The sequence below is a fragment of the Ptiloglossa arizonensis genome, chromosome 8 (assembly GCF_051014685.1).
Source record: "Ptiloglossa arizonensis isolate GNS036 chromosome 8, iyPtiAriz1_principal, whole genome shotgun sequence".
NCBI classification, from domain to species: Eukaryota; Metazoa; Arthropoda; class Insecta; order Hymenoptera; family Colletidae; genus Ptiloglossa; species Ptiloglossa arizonensis.
Window position 1 is genome coordinate 20,688,088 of NC_135055.1, and position 26,853 is coordinate 20,714,940.

At 48.3% G+C, this 26,853-nt stretch overlaps 1 protein-coding gene across 35 annotated transcripts in view; it reads left to right on the top strand.

Annotated features, from left to right (window-relative positions):
- Camkii (Calcium/calmodulin-dependent protein kinase II) overlaps nucleotides 1–14,926 on the top strand; it is a 136,440-nt gene extending 121,514 nt beyond the window's left edge. For 8 of the 35 annotated variants that reach the window (XM_076317925.1, XM_076317930.1, XM_076317928.1 and 5 more), the window contains 6 exons: nucleotides 5,559–5,708; nucleotides 11,353–11,415; nucleotides 12,813–12,888; nucleotides 13,099–13,193; nucleotides 13,927–14,044; nucleotides 14,670–14,926. In XM_076317925.1, coding sequence (XP_076174040.1) covers nucleotides 5,559–5,708; nucleotides 11,353–11,415; nucleotides 12,813–12,888; nucleotides 13,099–13,193; nucleotides 13,927–14,044; nucleotides 14,670–14,802 — 635 coding nt within the window. In that variant the 3' untranslated portion in view covers nucleotides 14,803–14,926. Of the gene's footprint in view, nucleotides 1–1,408; nucleotides 1,565–5,558; nucleotides 5,709–7,203; nucleotides 7,516–11,352; nucleotides 11,416–12,812; nucleotides 12,889–13,098; nucleotides 13,194–13,926; nucleotides 14,045–14,669 lie in introns of those variants that run through there. The other 27 variants (XM_076317939.1, XM_076317945.1, XM_076317952.1 and 24 more) reach the window with 9 other exon arrangements.
- The last annotated feature ends 11,927 nt before the right edge of the window (nucleotides 14,927–26,853 follow it).

The window sequence follows — 26,853 nt, forward strand, 5'->3', positions numbered from 1 at the left end:
CGGTGAAACGTTGAAAAATCTTACCGTACCGTGAAAGATAAATTTCGCTACGAATTCGTCGAAGTGTGTGTTACCCGAACGAAAGATTCCATATTCGAGATCGTTTCGTTCAGTCACGGTCGATTCGACGCGTTTGCTCCCAGAGTTGTTAACAACGGCTCGCTCTAACGACAATCTACGTGGATCCAGTTGTGGACTCGGGTCCGTACCGAGTACTCCCGTTGTCGAGTTTGCGTTCCTTTTTTGTCGTACCCGTTCCACCGGCAACGAAATTCGCTAATTCGTCGCTTTGGTCGCTTGAAATCCGCTTACGAGTCGGCGTCAACCCTAACACCGAATTAATCTCGTCGGTTCCAGCTGCGTTCTCGTCGCGACCGATCGTGTCGCAGTTGGGACTCGCCTCTTTCGTTGGAGACTCGAACGAGCGACTCGTCGTAACCCACAGGGGCGAATATCTCGACGACTTTTAACGCGTAATCGATCTCGACGGACCCAATTGCGACCACGGTCCAACGCGAGCGTTCTGCGCGCGATCGCACCTCGTCCCCAACGATTCGAATTCTCGTCTCGAGAAGAACGGAAAAGTTGCGGAGAGCAAGGGACGCGTTGGTGCACAGAACGCGCCAACGAAACAATATCACGACGAGGAGGGAACGTCGAAAATTCAGTTGACGTCGTCCAACGATTAACCTCGACGAGCTTTATTACCCGGTCTATTTAAGTTAGGCTTTCCGTGATCTGTATTGCGCTTCAGCCTCTGTACCGTACTCCGCCTTGTTCAACCCTCTAATAAACGCGTTGGAAATCTTCAAACCGCTGTGCATCGAATAACCAGACTCGCTAATACCCCCGCCACCGAATCAAGACCTTCTAACATCCAACTAATCTCCGTAGGCCCAAACGCGACTGGGTCTAGCCGTGTGTTCGGTAAGGTGCTCCACGAACTTTGTTGCACCTGGTGTCTAAATACTCCTCGAAGTTTCGACAAAGGCTCTCGCAAGCCTCTAACGAGATTCGATCGTTCCTCGTGCCAGCGATTCTAATGTCTTCTAACCCAGAATTAATATCCCTGGACCCGAACAAGACCGGGTCTGGCTGCCCGTTCGGCGATGTTGTGTTCCCGTGATCTCCCGTTGGCGCTACGACTTCCATCTAAATAACTCGATCCTCGAAGTCTCGACGAAGACTCCGTATCCCGATTACTAACCGAGACCCGCTAATTCCCCGCGTCAAGCGATTTCAATGTCTCCTAACACGGAATTAATCTCGATGGGCCCGATTACGACTCGGTCTAGCTGACTGATCATTGAGGGTGTTCTGTGGACTCTGTTGCGTTTGGACCCCCCCGCGTGGACGCGCCCCTCTTTGCTGACACTTCTAATCGGTGCATTCGAAATCTTCGACAAAGGCCCCGCCTCCCAGGGCACGCCTCCGAACAGTCCTGCCGCCGTGTCCGCGTTCGCCAGGGTAGTCGGGGCAGCGAGCCAGACGAACAAGCAACCCCAAAACCAGGTTCAAGGGAACCCCCTTGGAATAGCCGCGGTACTCCTACAGGGAGCGCAAGGTAATTCGGTTGGTGAGATCGGGCCGAGAGGAAAGTACGGTAGAAAGGTAAACGATGTTTTCTTAAACGATCTCCGTAAACGGAGCAGAACGATTTCCTTTGGAATACCGTTGCGCGGACAATTTATTCTTGAACAATAGCCGATACGTGATTCGGTCCATTCTTTGGATCTCCGATTCTTCGAAAGCTTCGTCGAGAAAGGAACAGCTCGAGTCTTCCGCGATTAATATTTACTCCCGAGATCCGGAGCGGTTCGATTAACCCTAACGCGTACACTGATCCGAAGAATGTTCGATTTTGAGAAAGCAATTTACCGATTTCGTTCGTTCCCGTGCTTTCGACTTGCGCGACTCGACCCGATTGAGTTACGAGCCGCGTAAATTGAATCGCTCGAAGGGTCGAAAGGTCGAGGGGAAAAAAAAAAGAAGAGAAAAAGAAACGCGAAACTATAAAATTCGTACGTAACGCGGCACACGAATGTCGTCCTCGATCCTCCTCGCCGCAATATCGCGTTTTATCATTTTACGAGGGAGCGCGAGCGCGGGTGCGGGCGCGCGCAGAGGCGGTCGGAATAATTACCTCCATTATTCACGACGCCCGGGGCGTGTACGGTGATTCTAACGGAAAACGCGAACGAGTACCTCTGTGTTCTACCGTTCTTTCGCCTCTCGGCGTGAAAATCATGGCCGCGCGACGTTTTTGTCACTTCCGCCTACGCCAGCGTCGAGCTCCTCGCGAATCACGATCGCGAGCTTCCGATGAGACCGATCTCGCACGGTTTTTCAAGGCCACCGTTGAAACATCCACGCCTGGAAGATAAACGTCCCGGACGTAAATCGCACGTTTAATTGCAGCCACGTGCGAACCAACCCCGAACTCACCGGATACCGTTTCACGCCACCAGTTATATATTATCCACGCGGTGCTTTAATTCCCCCTATTCGTTTCGTATCACCGACACGAATTGGTGGGGGGAGGACAAATTTATTCTTCTTGGAAGTCGCTTGGAAGCGCAAACCGTAAAGAGAGCGACCAGTGCCGTTCGTAAAACCGGTGGAACCTCGATGATTGCGCGAGCGAGCGAACGAGCTCTCCCCACTTCGCGCTCCACGGTGAAGGGAGGGGGACACGGTCGCTAGGCAACGCGGCGACTCGGAGGGGGAAGCACCGGTGCGCGGCCCGTGGGGACGCGCGGGAGTGGGGCGCCTCGACACCGGATTGGCTGCCCCGATAGTCGCTCGAGCCTCCGTACCACGTTCGATTCGTTTCGCAAGCGTCGAGGATTCCACCGCGCGAAAGTATCGAGTCGTCGAATCGATCTCTGCGCGGCGAACGAAGCCAACCTACGAAGCCTGTCCTGTCCGACGCTGGTTATTCAGACCGAAAAAGAACAAAGTACGAACGAAGGAACCAAATATGCACCGCGCGACGGTGTAACGGGACACTCCCTCGTAAAATCCGCGCCGCGGCTCGAAACGAGCGGAAAACCGTTGGGAGAAGAACCGTACGGGGGAAGGGGAACGGTCGATGAAGAATCGCCCCGGAAACGACGGCGTCGCGACGACGAACGCTATGCGCGCTCGTTTCTCTCTCTCTCTCTCTGTCCATCTATCTGTCTATCTATCTGTCTCTCTCTTTCTCTCTCTCTCTCGTTCGAGTTCGCGCGACGAAACAACGAAGAGCGGAACGAGAATAATCGGAGCGTTGTCGAGAGATATTACGATCCACGTTTTTATCGCTCGTCCGCGATAAAAGTTTACGATCGGTCCCAGCGGGGACCGTAGTCCAGAGAGAAATTGCAGACTCTCCTTTGCGGCTGTTCATCGGGAACGCACCGTACACGTAACGTGCGCCCAACCACGCAGGAGATAAACACGAGTCCAAGGATACCGAACCTGCGAGACGACCCTAACCAGACGAATCGGTAAGGTTTTCGCTTCCCCGATCGGTGACCTTTTATTCCAACCGAATCCCGGAAGCTTCGAGACACAGAGCGGATAACGTATCCTCGAAACGAGGGGGAACGCTCGAATCGCGCTTAAAGGACCGAGCGTGTTGCATCTACGAATCTCTCGAACGAGCTTACCTTACGATGATATTTCGCGGGATATAATTTCTCTCGTAATTGCAACTCCAGCGAAGCGTGCGAGCTACGATAACGAACAAGCGTAGGAGGAACGAACGAGCAACGTGGAGAAAAAAATAAATAAATGTCACCGCGAAGGAAATACAGCGCAATTGCTACCTCGTTACAGAGGGGACAAGCTGCGCGCTGTCTCCGACTTGGAAATTATTTTTAGAGAGAGGAGGAAAAAAAAACAAAAAAAAAAAAAAATAAAAAAAACCGAGGGACTGGGATTTTTCAATCGTCTCGCTACGTGTCTATAAGTCGGTCCTTTAAGTTACAACGCAAAACGCTACCAAGAATCACGCAACGACGCTCGCGAGAGCGAATCGCGTTGGAGCGTCTCTAAACTCGCTTCTGTGTTCACGCTAGAAAAGCAGGACCGAAGACCGAAATCGCTAGGCAGTAATCGGTGAGTCCCAATTTTAGAGTCGAAGCATGACTTGGATTTTTCTTATTCTCCTAAAAACTCGCTCTGGTCACATCCCGAGGGCGTACACGCTCGCGCGCAGCGAGTTCACGCTTCGCGAACCATAGATCTCCACGCATTTCAATGTTCGACCCCGCCCACCCGACCCCCACCACCACCACCACCACCACCACCACCACCACTACCATCGCCCTTAACCGCAACACAATTCTCTCATTTTCACCAAGCCCGAGCACATTTTCCGCTATTCGAGAATTTTCATCGTTCACGGCTCATCGCCCACGACCACGTTTCACCGAATCCAAACGAAAACTCGCTTCTCGTCGAGTGATCTCGACGCACCACACCACCGCCCACACACGCTTTTACCTAGTACTGTCTGATCTAGATTAATCGGTTCAAGCGACCGAGAGCATTATTTACACTGCGTTATACTCTTCGATCTTCGAGCGAGACTCGTTCGAAATCGTTTTCGAACGAGCGCCACGCAATCGCCTCTGCATTCTGCCGATTTGCTTTTCGATGATTTCTTTCTCTTTATTGTTCTTTTTTTAATATTTTCTCTTTATCTCTCTCTCTCTCTTTCTCTCTCTCTCCTTGGTTTTTTCAATTCTCTCAAGGCAGTACGCTACAACTCTTCGCGCGTCTCGTCGTCGAGGAAAAAACGGGAATCGTCGTTAAAAGTTAAATATACCAAAAAAATATACATATTCGTTCTAGTGTTCCATAACTTGGATCGTACAATAAAAACAATACGATTATTCAACGCGAGAAAGTGGATCGAGAACGAAACTTTTTTCCCTGCAGAATCGATTTTTAATATTCTCTGGGTACTCGATCGAGCGCGTCTTGACTCGAGTGTCCGTCCATTACGCGCCGTTTCTACTGGCGATGGTTTCTTTGCTATTGGTCCCATTAGTTAGAAGACGCGAGTATACGGCGCAAGTGGAAGTAGCGTGTAATGGACGGACACACCGAACAACCATCACTGTCCGTATTCTCCTTGCACCCGGTACTCCACTGGTTCCCCACGATCCACGCGATACAATTTCCAGCTCTCGCTAATACTCGATTAAGCGCTTGGAGAATCTTCGGGACGAGTATGGAAAACGTTTCGTGTTCACTGTATCCATTTTCTCGCGTGTGGAACGTTAACGCGTCGCCAACAATTGTCGCGATTCGCGGGTGAAATTGTTCTTCGATCGTCGATCGAGTCGACGTGGAAAATTAGGTCAACGAAGATCATTGGGTGGTTGTACGAGCCCGGTACGGTTCGGTTCGCGATTTTTCCTCGGTCGATCGAAACCGATTCGACAAGAATCAAGAGTGCGCAGCAAGAGACACGTGACGGTACGAAAAGTAACCAGAAGAGACCGGGACGAAGCTGTTCACGGAGGCTGACAGTAGCTCGTGTTTTGGTTGGTTGGTTGCATGACTAGCTGGAAGCGGTAGCAGCGGCAGCAGCAGCAGCAACAGCCAGAACAGCCAGACCGGCGCTTCGCCGTCATCGCCGGCGGCCGTCTACATCGGCAACCACACCGCGGCGACGCCCACGGCATCGTCGCGACGCTACGACTCTGCAAGCAACGGTCTGTATCGTTTAACACCTGTAACCGTCCCAACCTTTGTCTTCTCGACGCGTTCGCGATCTCCTCCCACGCGTATACACGCTGACACACGGTACATCCTCGGTACAGGCTTGTACGCGTCGAGTTCGCGTTCGCGTTGCTCGTTCCTCGCCCGTTTCGACACGGTACCAATCCATCGCGAGAAACCGTTCCTCGAAAGGAGCATCCGCGACGAAACTCTACTCGCGAAGTAACAAATTTGTATGTTCGTGCGATCGTTTCACCGTCTACCGATCGCGCATTATACCGATCATCCGGGCGATGAGATTCGATCGATATTGGAAAACCTGAATAGATTCTTGGGAGAAATTTTCTTCACCTTGAAAATTAACCGTGACGATGTACGATCGATCGGGAAAATTTCAGGGAAGGTGCACTGTCTTAGGTGCGACAGGGTCGTGTGTAGTATCGATCGAATAAATAAAAAATGTGCGTACAAGAATGAAATTAATTTACGATAGCTCGACGAATTAGGAATTTAGTAGAAGCAACGATGAGAATTTCGGAGAATTTTTGAAAATTGCCGCCGTATGGCAGAATTATTCGACTTGGCCGCTCTGGCCGGAGATTCGTCGCCGCGTCACTTTTATCGAATCGATCCTGTAATTGCGGAAGACGCGTCGCATCGGTCGCAATGATCGCCGATAATGCATTCGATTGTACGGAAAAGCTCTCGCGACCGCATTGTGCGGCTCGATTGATTCCCATAATAGCCAAAAGTGCATTTATCGCTGGCACGGCCATAAATCAAACTTCCATTTCGCAAATGGAAGATATTTTTACATAGCGTTGGCTGACGGGACCCATCATCGAGCAATACGTTCATCGCCGAAACGGTGGACACGTTCCACGATTCGTGTTCGTTTTCTCTTTCGCTTGGAAATCTATTGATCGAAATTACGAAATTTTCAAATTACCGAACGATACCCCGGAACCGGTTTCTCTCTGACCCGTCGCACGAAGATTCAAATTTATAGCTCCGTCGTCGTCGTCGTCGTCGTCGTCGTCGTCACTTCGGTCAAAATTACGTTCTCGATTTCGCCGAAAATTTGATCACGATTCGTTCTTCGATTTTCGTTTCACCGTGCATATTTTCGAAATTCTTCCCGTTGAGAAATATCGATACACCGAACACGCGATTTGGTCGTTTCTGTAAAGAATCTCCTCGTAACTCCCGGAACGATGCGTTAACCTTCGATGATTCGAGCATCGAGGAGCAACCCTTCGATCAGTTCGCGAAGGACAATGGCCGTGTTTCGCGACGAACTCCCAGCTCTCTCCTCTCCCCCCTGGTTGCTCGCGAGGGGCAATCGGTTTTTGATTTTTGCGGAACGCGTACGATGACCCGCTCCTCTGTGTTTTCTGCATGTTCCGGTTTGCACGCATCGCCTGGCATGCCGCGTCGATTTCAATTGCATGCACCCGAACGGTACGAACGATACGAAAAATATATCAGAACCAGAAGTACGGCGGGCAGGCGTGGCTGGATACGTGCAGCTCAGCCGGGCCGAGTGTTGCGACCCGGAAGACGGTAAGAAGAGAATCAACGCCGGTAAGGTCCCAAGGAAAACGAAAAAAAAAAGGACGAAGGACGAGGACGTCTGCTCGAAGCTTAGACGGTGTAGCGTCTCGTGAAGTTCGAGCTGCGCGACGTTTCGCGGAGCCTCGAATTCCGTTCTCGGGACACTTGGTCTCGTTAATTGTCGTTCAATTGGACGATCTCGGTTCCGTTCGCGAAACGAACGATCGGGGGCTAAATTCGAAACGAACCACGAGGCCCGTCAAGCGTCGCAAACAATCTCCCCGCGCGAGCTTCTTGTTTCGTCTTCGGAGACAGTATCTTTGAGTGTCGCCCCTTTCTTTCGAATACCTGGGTAATCGAGACACGTCGTTCGTGCTTGACACTGACGTTTCGTCTTGAAACGGTAGCACGCTGCGTGATTAGCTCCGCGATACGACGAGCTCGTTAACGAAGGAACCGTCGACGAGAGGATTGATCGCGACACGACTGGATTCGCGTTCGAGTTCGAGAAATCGCGGATCATTGAAACCGGTGAACCGTTTCCTGGTGTTTCGTCGTATCGCGTATCTTCTCGTAGCAAGTAGTCACGGTTTCGTGTCGGCGAACGGCGACCCGTAAGTAGTAAGTATCGTGCTTGATCAGACGGAGGAGTCAACAGGACATCATCGGACAACCAAGGATCCAACGACACTTTAGTAGAACCAGAATCTCGTTCAACGATTTCGAGAAGTTCACCTGTCGAGGAGAACGGTCGTTTTTTGTTTTTTTTTTTATATATGTATATATATATATATATATTTTTCGTCTCGTTTCGTTTCTTTCTTCTTTTTCTTTTTTTTTTCTCTCTCGTCCCTTCGGAGAAACGCGTCTCGCGCAATAATTGTCCTTGTACGCAAGGCAGAGGGGATGTGTACCAAAAGGGATCTACGAAACACTCGGAGAATTGTCTCTGTGCGCTCCCATTGTTTATCCCGCATTATGTATCGCAGATTTTTAGTGTGCAAACTGACCACCGTAAAATATCATTTCTCTGAACGAAATCGTCGAAACGTATCGTTCGGTATCCGATTCGAAAATGGGAACAAAATTTTCTTCCCTCGGGAAAAGCACACGGTTGCGTTAGGTACAAACTCCGGTGGAATTTAAAATCCGTGTTTATCAGCGAACAGTCGAGAGTCGGATATCGAAATATTTTCAACACCGTACCGGCACGTGGAAAATAAATTTTCCGAAACGAATTACCGAATATTCGTTACGTTCGAGTATCGAAAGGAATCCGTCTCGGTGGCCCGATCAACGGGATATCGAATCGTACGATTAACGCCGGAAAATGGTATTTTACTCGTCGCTGGCAATCGAGCGTCGCGTAGGTATATTGATTAGGCTCTTGTCCACGCTGAACGCTACAAATCCACGTGTAATCCATTGTGTAGGCGCAAACTGTGAACGTACAAATAAAACTTACTGAAACCCAATAAATTGTGTTGTGTGAAACGGTGAACGAAAAAAAAAAAAAAAATCGTCGGACAGGCTTCGTAGTTAATGACATTACTTACGCTAGTCCGCTGATAGAGAATCGTTTGATCGCAATCTCGTCTGTATTCCTGGCATTTCGCAGAGGCTAAGGAAAATTTTTCACGTGGGAGTACGAGTTGCAGCAAAACGCGAAGGCTTCCAAGTACTCGTAATTGTCGTTGAACGCTTCTCGCAGCTGGTGTACGATCGAGAAAATTGTGTCGTCGTCGAGACGATCCAGTAAAAGCTACTTCGTTGTACGCATCTGTTCTCGTTTGCAGTGTCGTTTAGTGTTTTTTCTTTCTTTCTTTCGTTCTTTCTTTCCTTCATTTTTTTTTCTCTCAATTTTATCCAAACTGTGAAATCAATCCGGCCGGGTCAATACGAACGGTACACCTACTAGATTTTCATTGATCGAGTTACGAACAGCTTTTACAAAATGTAAAATGTTGATGGTATCGACGTAATTTCTTGTTACGCTTCCGAAAGAGCTTTTCTCATCGTAGAAAAACGATCTTCGAAAGGATCACGTAGCAGAAGTGATTTTTCAACCGTACTCGAAAGATACGGGCGAGAATAAATCGGTACATGTTCGGGAGGAACCTCTCGTACGGAATGAATTTTTTTTCCGAGCAACACGTGCCGTGCAGGCATTTTTTGGTAAAGATAATCACAGTTGCGCCGAGTACAACATCGGTCTGACCGCGCACGATCCGCTACCACTTTGGTCTTTCTCGCGCGCTTCTAACCCCTTCCTCGTTCACGATCGAACAGTTTCTCGTTGCGAACATTTCCGCATACAACGGCGCACTGTTTTCAAAATTGTTCCGAACGATTGTCGCGCGAGTCGACGAAATCTCGAAACGTGTGACAGAATTACGGTCGAACGCTAGAGGTCAAAGACTTTCTTTCCCATGTGATACCGAAGTCTTTTCGAACGAGAATTCCGAGAATAATATTTGTCGAAAAAAATAAGAAACAAAACAAAAAAAAACTGTCTCTAATCGCATCTCGAAGATGAAACTCTCTACGTCGCTACGTGCGGGTCGCTTACAGCGAACTTACGCAACACCGTCGTTTCGTATATCAGAAACGAGAACGCATCGATCATTTCAGCCAAGCTGAGCGCCGGTTTGCTCGAACAGCGAACATCTCCGAGTCAAGTCCACGCACAAATAGACCGAAACGCGGAATTATTTATACACTCCAAGTGACCGTCAACAGCCACAACATTAGTCGTGTACGCTCCAACCGTATTCGAACGCGTTTCGGTTCAATTTTATTGAAATCGATCGCGGTTCGTTCGCTTTGGATTCGCGTGGCTGGAAATTCGGGCCGAGACGAACTGGTTACGAACCGATCTACTCGGTTACGCGACCAGCTCGACGCGTTCGAGTACTCTGCGAGAAATCCCACCTGTTCGAAATATATCGGGTAGCTCGAAACAACCCGAGAACTCAAGGTACCTGAAACAAACTGGCTACCAAAAGGCTTCAATTACCTCGAGAAACTCCACCGAGCCTGCGAGGAATCGGATACTTGGAGAGATCGGAGCAATTGGACGAACTCGTGTGGAACGTGGTCGGAGAAATTCTCGTAGCTGGAAAAATAATTCGTATCGCTCGAGAATGGGAGTTCCACTGGCTCGGTGCAAAATTGGAGTAACTCGCGGAGATGTACGTGGACGATTCGTCGGGTGCCTCGAGAAATTCCAACGACTCGAAAATCGGCTACTCGGAGAACTGGGGGTAACTCGAGATACTCGAGTAGCTCCGTAACTCTGTATCGCTGAGAGGTTTCGAGTACACGCCGAGATGACGTTCGACTCGAGCGTGGGAACGATCCGAACGGCTCCGAGTACTCGCGCCGATTCGCGAGGAACTCGAGTTACCGATCCGTGAACGGATCTCGGCCCGTTTCTTCCGAAGGCGCGAGATCATCGACATCGTCGTATGCTCGACTACGGGGGAGTAGTTAACCTACGATCGGTGCACTTGACGAGGTGATTTTTCGAGGCCAGCGGAACGGAGAGAATCGTTAGAGACGGTTGCGGAAGCCGACGGAGGGGACGGAGGAGGGGACACAGAAGAAGGAAAAAAAAAAAAAAACACGCGATAAGGACGAGATGGAACCAGGAGGAGACGGTTAATCCTCTTACGCCGCTCGCGGGGATTAAGCTCCGCGACGTTTCGCTCGAATTTCTTTCGGCTCGTTCTCGAGTCGACTCTACAACGGGTAAACGAGAGAGACGTCCCGCGAGACGTCCACGCGTATCACCGTTGCCCCGAAGATCGAGAAACGCTGGGAAACATGTCCGCGGACTCAATTCTCTTTCCTTTTTTTTTTACAAATTTTTTTTTTCTTCTTCTTCTTCTTCTCTCTCGAATACATATCTCAAGCAGCCTGACCGACCACGCTGGATGTAGTCCTACGCGGATCTTGATCTACCGCGGTACCGCTTCGATCGCACAGAAAGAATCCTCCCGCCTACGCTGAAACGAATCATTAAATAACCAACGGTATCTCTCTATATATATGTGTATGTATCTCTATATATATTGCTTGTAGAAATAAGAATCGTGTGTCCTATCAAGACCTGCAGCCAGCTCTCGACCAACTCCCAGTGCTCAGGTAACGAAACATCGTACCAATCGCGTGGCGACGGTAAACGGGGATCCGTTGCACCCGTTTCCGTTTCCGTTATCGAACACGTGTAGTGACCAAATAAAAGAAAAAAAAATAATAATAAACAAAGCAACGTAATAGTAAACGTGTCTCGCTCGGTGTGGTGCGCAGTAGGTTAGAGCGCAGGCTCTGTGGCTGACGATGCTGACGGTGGTGGTCGCGGGTCATAGAAAAGAGATAACACAAAGTTCGTTTAGTTCTCATCAAGATCCCGGGACGGTGATGCGACCGTTTCGTCGTAATTTATTTTTCCATTGTTTATCGCCAAGGAAACTCGCGCATCGAAGAGCGTCCGGGGAGACGCGTGCAAATCGACGGATGATTACCAAGGAGACCACGGTGGAGAGATTCTCGTTCGGACGTGTTTGAGATTCGTTCATCGTCTCGTTCGAACGTTGCACGAAATTCTCGCAGACGGAATCGTCGGGCGAATTCCGTTGCGCACCGTGTGTTCTAAAATCGTGTGTCACGAACACCGTGCGAAGTAACGAGAAATTCCAGGAAGTTGTAGAGAAAAATTCGGGGGAATAAGAAAACAAAAAAAAAAAGAAAAGCGAACAAACGGTGAATCTCTTACTCATCTAGCGTCCGAGAGAAGACGGCTTCCGGTTTCAGGCTGCGCAACGTTGCTTGCCCGTGAACACGTGAAATCCAACGCACGTTCACCGAAACACGTGCATACTCGTGCGCTCTTTGCGAAACGAGAGAGAGAACAATCGGCTCCCGGGAGAGCCTCGAATTCTCTGTTCGGCGCGCGCGTCGAACGACGGATAAAATCGTTTCCGCTCGATCTTGGATGTCGCGAGTCGTTCTTCTCACGCGTCCTTTCACAACCGGACGTTGCGACGAGGATCGGTTGCTGACGGTCCCGATCGAGTGGAAAGAGTAAATTTTCTCACCGTCACGAGCGTTACCCGATCCTCGAACGGTCTCGCGCGGCGACGACCGCTCGATTGCCTCCACGTGTTACAATTAACGGAACGATTCGGCCTCGAGTGTTCCGGCTCGATGCGAGAATTCGTAGATCGGGCGCTTCCCGTTCGAGGATCGTGTGTCATTGGAGCCCGATTCGATCGAGTAGATTTTTCGAGTAGATTGTCACTTACGGTGATAGGTAGCGTTATCGGACGCAGGTAATGTCGCTTGAACAATTTCGAGACGGCTCCAATGGGTATATCTACGATAAGAGAGTCTTTGGCGTAGGACGTAGAAGTTGATAAAGAATTCGTGCATGTGACTGTTGTGCCGTACGATGTGTCGGTATGAGCCCGGATCGTTCTCATCGTCGATCGGGCGTGCCGATCGCGCGGTTGAACTGATCGATAATGTATTGACGATTCCAGCACGCCGTCAGGAGATCATCAAGATGACCGAGCAGCTGATCGAGAGCATCAACACCGGCGATTTCGAGGCGTACACGTAAGTGATCGACGATCGACGCGCGGACGACGAGCGTACAGACGAATTACGGTAACGTTCACGTATCCGCGTAGTCCCTGCGATCGATTTTTCAATTGAGACACGCGCGGTTCGATCTACCAAGGGGTTACCCACCGTGACCACGTAAAACGATGCCACCGGTCACGTGGAACCAGTCTGAGAAATTCTAATGCCGTTTTACGCTTACAGGAAAATCTGTGATCCGCATCTGACCGCGTTCGAGCCGGAGGCTCTAGGTAATTTAGTCGAGGGAATGGATTTCCACAAATTTTACTTTGATAATGGTAATTATGACTCATTTGCATCACTGTTAATCGTCCTACGCCGCGATTTATCTCACCACCAACCCCCAACCCCTCCCCCAGCTCCCCACACTGCACCGTTTTGCGTCTACGTTGTAGCGTTCGATTTTTTGATCCCTCGTTTATTAACGCCGCATGCCACGCCGTGACCGCGAGACCTTCGATTCTCTCGTTCATCGAGATCTACGAGAGAATCTTTCGTCGAGAGTAACGACGAGACGAACGCGCTTTCCTCGTGCAAAAAAAAAGAAATAACTCGATATTGTCATTAATCGTCACGCGGTCACGGCACCAACGCGATTCCTCTCTTGTCCCGGCGTTGAAATCTCCGATCGAATTGCCCTTCGTTCGTCGCCACGAATCGTAACGTCGACACGGCTTCTTATTGCACCGTTTCGTTTCTCCATTCCGATGCAAAGGACACTGAACGCGTCGAACCAACCCGATCGATATTATCTCGAGCAATTTCTACAGGATCGAATTCGAAACGTTGTTTCGTTCGGCAAGGGTCCGGCTCGTTCAGTGTATAAAAGCGTCGCAGTTTCTTTGCCACGAACGCTACTCTCTTATTCTTTCCATTGTCGAACGCCTCGTGAAATCTCAACGTCGTTAGAGTACATTCTCGTTGCGTTCTCGTTCTTTTTCGTGTACGTCGAGAGTCTCGACGATGGACGGTACCTCGAATAACAAGTGTTTCGCTTTTCCAATCTCCAAGCAGTCCTGGGGAAGAACTGCAAGGCCGTGAACACGACGATCCTGAATCCTCACGTGCACCTCCTCGGCGAGGACGCAGCGTGCATCGCGTACGTCAGGCTGACGCAGTACATGGACAAGTAAGTCGTAAAATTCCGCTCGACGAACACCACGACCCCCGTGTTTACCTCGTGTTCTACATTCACGTCACTGGTCTAGCAACGAAACGACGGAGGGAAGAGTTCTCATCTTCCAGCGAGCGAACCGCTCTCGTAAACGCAACCTTCCGTTTGCAAAAGGTTATTGAATTTTTCAACGGATACTCTTACACGGAACGAACGCTCCGACGCGAGATATTTTCAATTTCGGTGGGACTCGAAGTGAGGGGAGCTGTTCTCTACAACGGGAACAACGTTCTCGGTTATACGTGTCTCTCGGCGATATTCGTTGCAGAGTGTAACGCGAAACCGTAACACTTTTATACGCGGAATGATTTATGCTACGGGAGTGCCCGCGAAAAGAAAATGGAACTTCCCTGTGTCGGGTGCATTGTTGCGCTTACGAGATACGTGACGTTCCAGGAATGATGGATCGTTGGATCCTCCGTTGTTCGTTGCGTTTCTCCTTTCTTTATCGTTTCTTTCGTCCAACAACGGGGAGGGAGTCGCGATCCCTTGCGATCGCGCCACCCTCGTACCGCGTTGAGGTCGAGGAACGGGGGTGCTGGGTCACGAAACGTCCCCGAATCACGTTCGATGTTCACAGACAAGGCGTAGCGCACACCCAGCAAAGCGAGGAGAGCCGCGTGTGGCACAAGAGGGACAACAAATGGCAGAACGTGCATTTCCATCGAAGCGCGGTGACGGGCCCGTCGCCGTTCTCCTTCAATCACAAGTAAATCGGCCGAACGACGAAGAAGGGGAGGAAGTAGAAGACGAGGAAGAAGATGAAGGGCCGATGTGTCGGTGGACGCTCGTCGCCTCGACGCGTGGAACGGGGACAAAAGCCGTGCGAGAACGCAAGAGCAAAAGGAAAAGAAACAAAGAAAAAAAGAACGAGAAACCACACGAAAATTTAGAGAAGAAAACATATTTACACATACACACACACAGAGAGAGACACACACGTATACAACCACACTCGCGAAGAGACGGACAGAACCTGAGAACCTCGTCCCGGATAAATAGATAAATATATAGTAAACGCGACTATTGCAGGGAAAAAGAAAGCCGCAGTCTTGGTTAGGTGAATCGCGCGTGCGAAAAAAAAGAAAAGAAATAATAATAATAATAATTTGCTCGACACCCGTGCCCCACGTTCTGCAACTTCGATCGTGGAACATCCACATTCCCCCCCGTTCGCCCGGGACTGATCTTCCTCTCTCCTTGCAATACGTATATTTATTTATTTATTCACTCGATGCGACACGACACGCGTAACACTCGGTCGAGCGAACGAGCGAGAGGGGAAACCGAGGAAGTGTGGCCGGGTTTCGTTCGACATACTTTTCCAATTTATGCTCCGGGTACCTGCTCAGCGTACTTACCCCCGGAATGAAACCGCGACGACGAGTTGGGGGCGCTCTCAGCCTCGAATGGAGAACCGTTTCGGACTCCGATTGTCGCTGGAGAAGAGGAGAAATATTCGGTAATACTTGGTGTGGTAGAGTGGCTGCGATTCATCGGGGAAACTTCGTTCCGCCGTTGAGAGTTGGTAGCAACGCGGGGATCCCACCGATTTCTCGCACACGACAGAAGAAGAGTCTCTGTAGAAATTAATTAACGAAGAAAGCACCGTAGAAGAAGCTACAAGAATCGAGATCGGGACTCGATAAGGGTCTCCGTGGATAGAAATTAGCAGCGCCGAGGATCACCGCTGGGAGCACGGAAGTCGAGAGTTAGAGAGAAAGAAAGAGGAAACGTTGCACCGATTTAAACACTGACGAGAAGAAATCCACCTCGAGGGGCGGAACGGATCGTTCTTGGAGGACCACGTTGAACGGTGTTCCATTTGCGTCGATGCTGGGCATCGACCAACGTCGAAGAGGCGTCGATTGATCACGTGCGGAAGAGGATGAAAGCGTAAACCGAGGCTCCACGTACGAACGGGACGAGCGGGCCGTAGACGGCCATGCTCGACGAGATTTTGACGCCGGCACGTCGGTATCCACGTATAATTTAGTTCGTACGATAGTCGCTGTACAGAACAATCTTCCATGTAAACTCTTTTTTCTTCTAATTTTCGTTCTCGTCTCTCGCAACGACGAATACCGAGAGAGCGATCCATTGTATAATCCGCGGGCGCGCTCACACGGACGCAAACCTACACTTACACGCGTACACATACACAGAGAGAGAGAGAGACACACACCGATACCGAATTTTACACACACACACACGCGCGAGCACGCGCGCACATACACGCGTGTACACGAGAACACACACACATCGACACGATGCGTCGTTGGGAGTTTTAAACAAATAGGAAGAATACGAAGTAAGGCCGAACGATGGCTTACTCCCCTAGAAGTGAAACTTCTACACACGTGTAAAAACACACGCAAAACACACGTACACAGAACGCGTTACCCGCGATTTGTCCGAGGGACAAAAAGAGCGATCTTTAAACGTTGTTACCTCATCGTCGTAAGGACGGTCCCGTGTGTACGGCGTTACGCCGACACCACGTGGAATAATTCGTTCGTTGACCGTGGGTCGATCTCGCGCCAGTGCGCAGACGCGCGTGCGAACGGACAACGAGGACGGATGAGAGAGAGAGAGAGAGAGAAAGAGAGAGAGAGCGAGAGAATAAGCGGGGTGGAGAGCGGAATCGAGCGGGGTACAAGAGATCGAGAACGGACGAAGAGGACGAAGGAGGAAAGAAGGGGTACGGAAGGGAAAAGGAAACGTCATCGAATGCTACCGACGACGGAAGCGCGATAAATGGCTCCGTTCGCGGCCGTTTCTTCGATGCAACCTGCATCCGCTTCCGGCGTACTGGGAAGAGGATATCCGCGCGTAGTCGCGGACGCGCGCGCGCGCACGCGCGACGAGTGAAGCGTAAAAAAATTAACGATAAAGAACAGCGGTTACGAAGAGGAGTCTGGGTGGGGGTTGAGAGATCCTGAGTGATCCGCGATCGAAAACTTTTTGTCGAATTTACCCTTACCGTTCAAACACGAGATAAATCTTTCTACACGTTCGTACATCCTCTATTAACTAATATACCGAGTAAAAGAAAAAAAAGAAAAACAAATCGACTATTACGAAAAATGAAAACCGGAGATACCTGCTTAGGGGTGAGAGGGAAATTCTAAGGGAAATATTGGGCGGGGTGGGTGAAGAAGATACGGAGAAAAGGTTGCTAGTTATCTACGAGATAAAATCGGAGGAACATTTTTGCCATCTTGTTATATATATATATATATATATAAATATACATATATGTTATAACACGTACACGGATACGCACGCGTGCGACTCGCGCGAACAGGGTGCACGCGCGTGTCTCGCGTTTCATTCGAGCGCTCGCTCGCGCGATTCTCGAATTTCTGCGAGAACCGTGTTTCGTTTTCGGTTTTCGTCCCCTTAATGTTTTCGACGAATATCTGTGTCTCGTGTCGTCGCAATACCCGACGAATGACGGGGAGGGTGGGTGGGTGGATAGGGGTGTTGGGGTGGAGAGTTTTCCTCTTCGAACCGTGGAAGATACGCCGGTCGGGGGGGTACGTGCATCGAAATTTTAAACGATACAGAATTCGAGACTCGTGATCGTCGTAGCCGCGTCGAAGTGTCGCGTCGATTCGAGAAATTGAATTTAACGTCGGCCGATGACACCCTCGCGGCCGAGTAACCGCGATCGCGGCGTTAACAAGGTTCTCGCGCTTCGGCACGCTCGAGAACGCGCGCGTCCACGCTCGTGCGCGCACGCGCGCGCACCGCGACCTACCGCGTATGTATATTGAATACGGATAAAGAGAGAGAGAGAGAGAGAGAGAAAGCGAGAAAGAGCGAAAGAGTGAGAGAGAGAAAAAGAAAGAAAGAAAGAAAGAAAGAGTGAAAGAGAGAGAAAGAAAAGTGAGAAAGGAAACAGTGAGAGAGAAAGAGGGAAGAGAAAGAACGATTTAATATATTGCAGATACTATATTATAAATATAAATATAATGATAAATTAAAATTTAAGGGAATAGTTATTTCTACTACTCTAATTCGTCGCTTCTACGTGTGATTGTTGTATAAAAAACCAAAAAAACGATTACTGATTTATTATCATTGTTATTACACGATTATCATTACACGTTACGACTACTACTATTACCGTATTATTATTATTATTATTATACAACGGGGCGTAAGAGCAGGGAGATAATATTATCCGGACGGTGGAAAAACCGGAAGAGTGTGTTCGCGGGCGCAACGGAAACTCGTCGATGGGGAAATGAGGGTTAACGAGAGACGGAACTTGGGGCGAATCGATCGTTCGTAAGGAGGGCTACGACGAATCGTGTGCGACATGTTTTTTTTTTTTTTTTTCTTTTTCTTCTTTTCTTTTCCTACGATAAACGTATTCTTAATTGACGTACGAATGGAATCTAGTGACAAAGATTTAAAAACAAGACAAAGAGAAAAATGGAAAAAAAAAAAACGGTAACGAGAAAAACGAGAAAAAAAAAAGAATATAATGAACACAAGTAATAGCGCGTAACGATCTTTATTATACACATTTATAAATACGAGTTTACGAACGTTAAGGCGATCGAGAGCTAAACAGAACCGATATACCAATTTTAGATTATCCTATCGATTTAACACGGAAACAAGTACGACAGAGAAATATGGGAAATTCTTGAGGAAGCATACGCTCGCTCGCGCGCGTTAATTATACGAGTTGTTTCTTATCGAGCAAATTCAGCGGAAAACAAAAAAAATGGAAAAAAAAATACACGATGACGAAAGCGAATACGAAGAGAAAAAAAAAAAAAGAAAAAAAACGGTTTTCAACGCGGAGGGACGTGTCTCGCTTGCCCGCATCGGATTTTGCTGAAAGTCGTTGTTTTATTCTTAATAAGCCAATCGTTCTCCAGTTGTCTCTTAAATATGTAAATCGTAAGCTTATGCGTACCTATATTTATAGAGTATAGTAGCGTTAATTGTTCTACAGTCTCCGAGGTTTTCTCACATTCCGTAAAAGTCTACCGGGATTTACTAGTTGCCCGTGCATATCGGCGGTTTACAAACTCGTTGCACACGACCATGTGTCACCGTTTGCGATTCTCTTTCCTCCTTCGGAGTCTCTAATTTCTCGTTGTTTCGCTCGTATCCCGAGAAAGAACGTCATTCGATACGTACGTGCACTTTTACGAAGCTTCTCGTTCGATCTGAGAAACATCTTCGACTTCTTCGTCGAAGACGGTTCTTACGATCTCTCGTGAGCATTCGTATCCTCGATTCGTTGTGAATGAATTTTTCAGTATCGTTAATTTCCCGATTGCCGCGTGCTTCTCGCAACTTGGAAATGTCCGACGACGCGTAACTTCGATATTTTGGTTTCGCCCTTCGAAATCGTTCCGGAATCCTTGTTTCTCCGATCTCTCGTCGCGTAAAATCATTTCGAGAACGAGAAATCGTTAACGAGCTTCTCGACTCTCTCCAAACGTTCCTGTATTTTCTATTTGTCGCGGTTTCGACTTCCTAGGAAATAAAAAAGACGCTTGCAGTCTTTCGACGTGAAAACTCTTAACGTAACTTCTACTGGGTCCTCACTGCAAAAAAATTCCAACTTGATCTCGGTTCTTCTTCCCAGAACGTTGAATTCCTCTGCGAAAGGTCTTCTACTTTCCCAATTTGTTGTCAGTTCATCTTCTCGGGAAGTAGAATTCCTCCACGTTCGCGATCTTTGACTTTGAAACTTAATTTCTTTCGCAAAAAGTTGCAATTTCCCAATTTTTCGTCGATTCATCTTCCCAGGAAGTAGAATTCCTCCACGGTCGCGTTCTTTGACTTTGAAACTCAATTTCTTTCGCAAAAAGTTGCAACTTCCTAATTTATCATCGATTCATCTTCCCAGGAAGTAGAATTCCTCCACGTTCGCGATCTTTGACTTTGAAACTCGATTTCTTTCACAAAAAGTTGCAATTTCCCAATTTGTCGTCGATTCATCTTCCCAGGAAGAAGAATTCCTTCACGTTCGCGATCTTTGACTTTGAAACTCAATTTCTTTCGTAAAAATTTGCAATTTCCCAATTTGTCGTCGTTTGATCTTCCCAGGAAGTAGAATTCCTCGACACCCGCGATCTTTGACTTGAAACTTAAATTTCTTTCGTCGTCTAATCGGTTTCCTCCGCGAAAGAGGTGCCCAGCTTCCAGAATTAGTTGTCGGTTCATAATCGAGGAGGAACGAATCGTTCATCACCAGCCACGAGTGTTTGACTTGGGAACTTGTTTCGGTACAAACGCTCCCTCGAGTTCTTTCCAAGTTCCACGACGAAAACTGCCCTAACCCAGGTTTGCGAATCGCCGATTCGCGCGATTAAAAGTTCCCAACGATAAAATAACGCTGCGACGCGCTCAAAACGACGCGTTCTACGAAGCTGCGCGTGTTTCAGTCCGTTTCCTTTCCCGTGCCCCTCGTACAAACGAAAAGGGAGAGAAAGAAAAGAACCACGGACGAGTCGCGTCGTTGCCAATGCGTTTCGAGTCGAAGCTGGTCGGAAACGATCGATCGCCTCCGTGTTTTCCGGACCCATTTGTTTGCGTTGCAGCGCGGAAGAACCGTGTGAAAAAAAAAAGAAAAAGAGATCGCTCGCTGGATCGCGCGAGCGGTCACCGGCGGCTTGTGTAGCGGTTTGCTCGGATCACGGGGTGTCGCTGACGATCGGCACACCGAAAAATAAAAATAAACAAAGAAACGAACAGAGAATCTCTACGTAGAGTCGAACGCACGTTCTACGAGAAGCTACTTTCAGCAAGATCTGCTTCAACCAAGTAGCGAATCGCGCGTGGTCGTTAACGGATCATCGTGCAACCGGTGGACGTTCCACCGAAAAAAGCGAGTAGCTCGAAAGGTTTCGAACAGAGCGACAGATGGAGAGAGAGAGAAATAGAGGAGGAGAAGATCACTGGAAAATATCCAAAGCGTAGTTTAACGAAACTCGAATAAAAGAAAAATCGTATAAATCTTCGAAAACAAAAAAAGAAAAAAAAAGAGAGAGAGAGAGAAAGAGAAAGAGGAGTTACGTCGAGTAAACGAGGTATTTTTATCGTTCGCTTGTTTCTTCGAAATATTCGATCGTTCTCGAGCGATTCGAGCGACTAGATTTAGCGGAAATCGTCTAATTTCTACGAGAGCTATCGATTTTAACGTATACGCGCGATCGTAACGCGAAGATCGTCCAGCACTTTTTACTTTTCCCTCTCTATCGGATTCGAGAACCTTTTTGCTTGAACTAAACTTCTTGTCGTATTTACACATATGGGAATTTAACGAATTAGCTCGATTCCATTGTTACGTTGCGAGTAGCGAGCCAAACAATCAGCGGAACGCAAATCACAAGGAAGACGGGTGCGCGTCGCTCGAATCCTCCCTCTCTTGCTTCTTCCCCCTCGTCTCGATTCAACGGGTCGGTCGTCATTTTTATCTCGTACGAAACGTGGCTCTTGAAGAACCTTGCACCGTGCTCCGAAAAGATCTCCACGTGCTTGTACAACGAGCAGAGAGAAAATAAACAATTTCTCGCGCACCCTGTAAATTTCGTATATTATAGAAACTTCCCGGGTCTCGATAAATCTCCGTGAAATAGAAAAAAAAGAAGTTCTCGCGTACTCGGTAAATTTGGTACACTGCAACAACTACCGGAGTTTCCGCGAACCGACAAATCATTTTCCTCTACGACGTACGGCTTAACGGAACGCGTTACGGAGGAAAGTTCTTGAAAATGTTTCAACGATCGCGAACGATAATTCGGTTCGCTCGAACCCACGACTCGAGGCGGGTAAAAACGGAGGGACGAGCGAGAGAGATCGAGAGACAGGCGCGAAAAAATTGCAAATCGACCGAGAATATCAAATGGCGAAGGTTAAAGAACGGCCGAGAATCGTTTCTATCGGGATACAACGTTTATTCCGCGTAAACGTTCAAAGAACGGAACCGACTCGCAGAGACGAGGTAAATTACCAGAACGTGTGAAAGAATTGGAAGAATTCTTATGCGTGGACGTTCGAGAAAATTCGAAACTCGACGACGGTACGGGAAGAACGACCATGTACGAAGAACGAGGCGGAAAATGTTGGAACTCGACGGTGTCGAGAATGGAGGATTTTTTCGCGCAGAAATTTCAGGAGGAATCGCGCACGCGCGCGCAAAGAGCGGCACACCGCGCCGCGACAACCGAATTACCGAATTCAATCGACAGCTTAGGGGTTAATCGCCGTAGCGAGTAATTAAAACTAGTAAGTCGTTCAGGGTGAATAAATCGTTTTCTGCTCGTAATTATCGTACGAGACTCTCGCTGAATTTACACCAACGGGCCGCGTTACGCGCGATTTTATTAACGTGATTCTCGGCGTCGCGTCAGAAAGGGACACCCGAGATTCCGGTCCACCGGGACGAAAGGGTCGGAGTCGAGAAAAAATAGAAAGAAAAAATAAATAAATCATCCACCCTCTCGTGTGACGCGCGAAGAGAATCCAAGTTCCTGTTTCGGGTCGTTTTCGGCGCTCGACGTACGGCGATCGTGATCTGGAACCGCGTTACACGAGATCTCGATCGGCGCGAGGAATTGTGTAGCTCGATCGATAACACTTCCTGGTTCCCTGATAACGAGCGCGCTAGATCGTGACCAATCGTTCCTTGGAAACACAGTAGCTCGTATCGAAACTCGACCATTATTATTCGCCAACGCGCACCGTCTCCGTAAAATTCGCACCACGCGTGCGAAATATTGTAAAAAAAACGAACAAAAATATTCCTTATTGAGCGTTCCACTTGTAACCACTGAAATCGTTCGCGCGAGGTAAATCGTACGATTCGTCTAGATCAGAATTTTCCAATGTTTCATCGGCAAGGTATAAACGGTATACAAAGGTTGGATAGAAAATATCGCTTTATTGTTTAATAAATTTTTTTATTGAATACACTCGATCAATATATATGTATACAAATTTATCAATCGTATGTAACGTAAAGTTCTATGAGAAACGTTCAAGCTACTCTTATATTTTAATATTTAACGCGGGCCAGCAGTGGGTCGCAATACTTTGGGAACCTCTGACCTAGATTATTCCCGTATGCCAATCGCAGAGCGAACATTTTCATTCCGGATGAAAAGTTTAGAATTGGAATTACAAGCCCAAGTATTTCACGGTGAACGAATAAAAATTTAACCGTACAATGGGAACGAATCGGTGTAGATTTCTAACGGTCGTCGTCTACTCAATCGGCGGGTCGGAAATATTTAAACTTTATTGAATTATACTTAAATTCCAACCACGATGAACTTCTTCCCGAAAGTGGCGTCGATGTATCGAGATTGTCTTCGTGGAAATAAAGGAAGTCTCACATTGGTATCCCCGCCGATACCAAGAGCATCAATGAAAGTATAGCAATGCCTCGTTGAGCTGGCTAGGATCAAGTGGCGGGACTGTTATCGAGGTGCCGGCCGTGACGGTTAACGAGGTATTGCTAGGTTCGGTTCGCTTTGACGCGACCATCGTCGAAAAATGATTGATCTCCGCGCGTTGTATTCGTTGTCGAAGGACCCAGAACATATCCGTCGCGTTTTTATCGCGCTTTAAGACGACTCTAAAACTTACTCGGGGCTTCGATCGGAACGCGATTCGAGCCTCCAGCCATCGTGATCGGGTGATCGAGTGATCTCGGGAACTATACTTTTCGTCGCGCGGTTCCGTATTTTACTATTCGACACCAAAGACCGCGCGGTCTCTTCTTTCGTACATCAACGATCAACGCGGGGTGGAACGAGAGGGGGTGGAGGGGAAGCCAGGTCCCCCGAAACACAACCGAGATCACCGACGTCGAATTCTGTGAGCGGTGCCTCGGTCAATTTCCAAACCCTCTCCTTCCGTCTCTTGGCTACTCGGAGCTCCGCGTTCGATCAATTTTTTATCGTTCCGTAACTATTTGCGACTCCACTTGTACGCATAGTCGATATTAATTGTATCTAGCGCGCGTGTCCTACGCGCACGCGTGCACGTGATCAGTGTCTTGAGGTACAGCTCGGTTAATTTTGCACGATGCCCGATCGATCGATCGATCGGATCGACGATCCTGCCGCGACCGTTCGATGCGCGTTACGAGTGAGGAGAAAGAAAAAAAAAATTCCAAAAATTTGAAGAAGAAAGTTAGAAAAAAATGAAACGAAAGAAACACGGGAAAAATCTTCGGTGAAAATCGAACAGACGTTTTCTCGATCGTTTCGACGTGGGCGTCCACCGCCACTTACACATATCTTCGTTGCAATAGAAACGTAAAAGAAAAAGAGACGAGAGGCAAAGAAAACCAAAATTCGTTCGATGGAATTGCGTCCCCCTTGTCCCATCCTCCGGCAATCCCGCGCGCACGCACGCGCGCGCGCGATTTTTTAATCTCGCTTTTTATCGTCGAGGGCGCGCGCGCATCGAACGGTCGTTAACGTACGCTGAAATAACGCCTACGAGCGAAGAGCACAGACAGAATAAGCCCCCCCCCCCCTTTTTCGAGCTTAAAGAGAAATAATACGAGAAACGTTGAAAAAAATGAAAAAATGAAAAGAAAACGAGAAAACCAGAGAGAAACATTTCTTCGCGTCCCACGAGCGGGACGACTAACGATTTAAATAGCTGACGTGCGATCATCCAACTGTGCCTCGAAAAAATCTGAGCGACGTCCCCTCCGACTAAATATTATGTAATAGATTGTAAACGTTCACTAACTATTCTTATCGATATTATTGTCATTATTATTACTGTCATCATTATTGATTGTCATTGTTATTGTTACTATGATTACCGTCACCGCGCATTAGAGGAGATTATTCACGTGCCACTGCGACGGCGATTCCGCGTCGACATTCGTGTTTTTACTTCTCGAGCGTTGCGACGGCGAAGTGGATAGAAACGGAGGACGAAAATAGGAATTTCACGGACACCGGCTGGAGAAGAGGACGGATACACGGTGTTATCCGAGAACGAGTAGAGGACACACGGGTTCCTACGTGAAAACGACGGATGTCCGGATCAGAAAGCGTGAATCAGAGTCCCCGCACCCGAATCAGTAAACAACTCGATTCCCCCCCCACTCTTGCGTTCTAAAAGTCCGAGCAATCTCGAACCAGATGGACTTGTAATTTTTTAACACCCCTGTACTTTAGTCTCGAACAACTTTCCAAATCTGAGAATCGTCGATCTCGACTAGTGTTGAATCTTCTCGAAAGTTCTCCTCTTGAATTAAAAATCGATGAAGTGTCTACTAAGACGATCTTCGAACAATTATCGATCTTTGAAATCTTCCCTGATAAAAACTCTCGATGTTTCTCTCGAAAGAGAAATGGTGTTAATATGAAAAAAGAAACTCGACCTTCGATTTCGAGCGAATCGTCGAGTTGGTCGATACACGAGAGTTCAGATCGACGATTCGCTGTTTCGCTAACCCCAGGATCTCGGAATCGGGCAACACGTGCCCGATAACGAGACACGTGAACACGTTTATCTCGAGTCTCGAATTTCACGAGGATGCAGACAACTATCGATCGAGAATCACGCCGCTCTCGATCTCTCTCCTTCCAAATTGAACGCGTCTATCGTACGCGGTGTAGACTTTCGACGATCGCGGCGTCATCGTCTAAAATTAACGTCCCGATCGATAGAGAGATCTTCCAGATTCACGATAACGTCCCAAAGTTCAATAGCTGGAATTCTCGACGAGAGTCGGAATTCCCATGAATTATTCGCTAACTCGAGTAACTCGAGACAGTTCTCCAAAATTGTTTTTTCCAAACCCTCCAAAATTTTGCGCCCCTCCCTTATGATCGTTTACTTTGAAGATTTTCAAGGGCCTCGAGGAGGAGTTTTCTGGTCTCTGTTCCCCGTTCTCCAGCTGGTGTCGCGTTTCGCGAGGTCCGAAGCGACGCGAAACTGTCGGGGGGCGCGCGAGGGGCACGAGGGGCACGAGGGATCCACGAGGGTGGTCCAGGTACCGCTCCGATCCTCGCGCCTCGATCCTCGATCCCTTCGCGGGACACACCGCAGGTTGCAGCGTGTCGCCGTGGACTTTGCCCAAACTAAAGGGAAAGAAACGTAGAAAAATGGAGTGGCGTGCGTGAGAATAGGAATGAGTGTCGAAGAGCGCGTAAGTATGAGATACGAGAGTGAGAACGCGTCGTGTGTGTGTGCGCGTGTGTGTGCGTGCGAGAGAGTGAGTGAAAGAGAAAGAAAGAAAGAGAGAGAGAGAGAGAGAGAGAGAGAGAGAGAGAGAGAGAGAGAGAGAGGAGGAAAGTGTGATTATTAAATCTCTCATCGGTACATTTAATATAACGCTAATTCATTATTACAGACATTATTGGATTTACGGTAAACGGATAAGCGATTGATTACAATTTTGTCCTAATGTTCAGAGAAATAAAACAAGGAAATACACACGTCTCCGTTCTGCACTTACGGCGATCATCACCCTCGATCACGTTTCTACCGTCTGCCACTCGGTTTCCGAGATCACGTCGAACAGGGCACACATCGGGAAAGGAAATAAACGATCGAGTAAAGAACCAGGGAATCCTCCCGATTGGTAAAGCTGTTGTTTAAGGATCGTGATCTTTCCAGCCGATCGCAAGAGATAAATTCTTTCGGGATGTTCGACCACGAGGTGAATCATTTTAGAATGTACTTAAATAATTTAGTAGACGGTGATCGACCACGGTGTTTCGAGAAGACACCGGTGAACCGGAGATCGCTTTGTT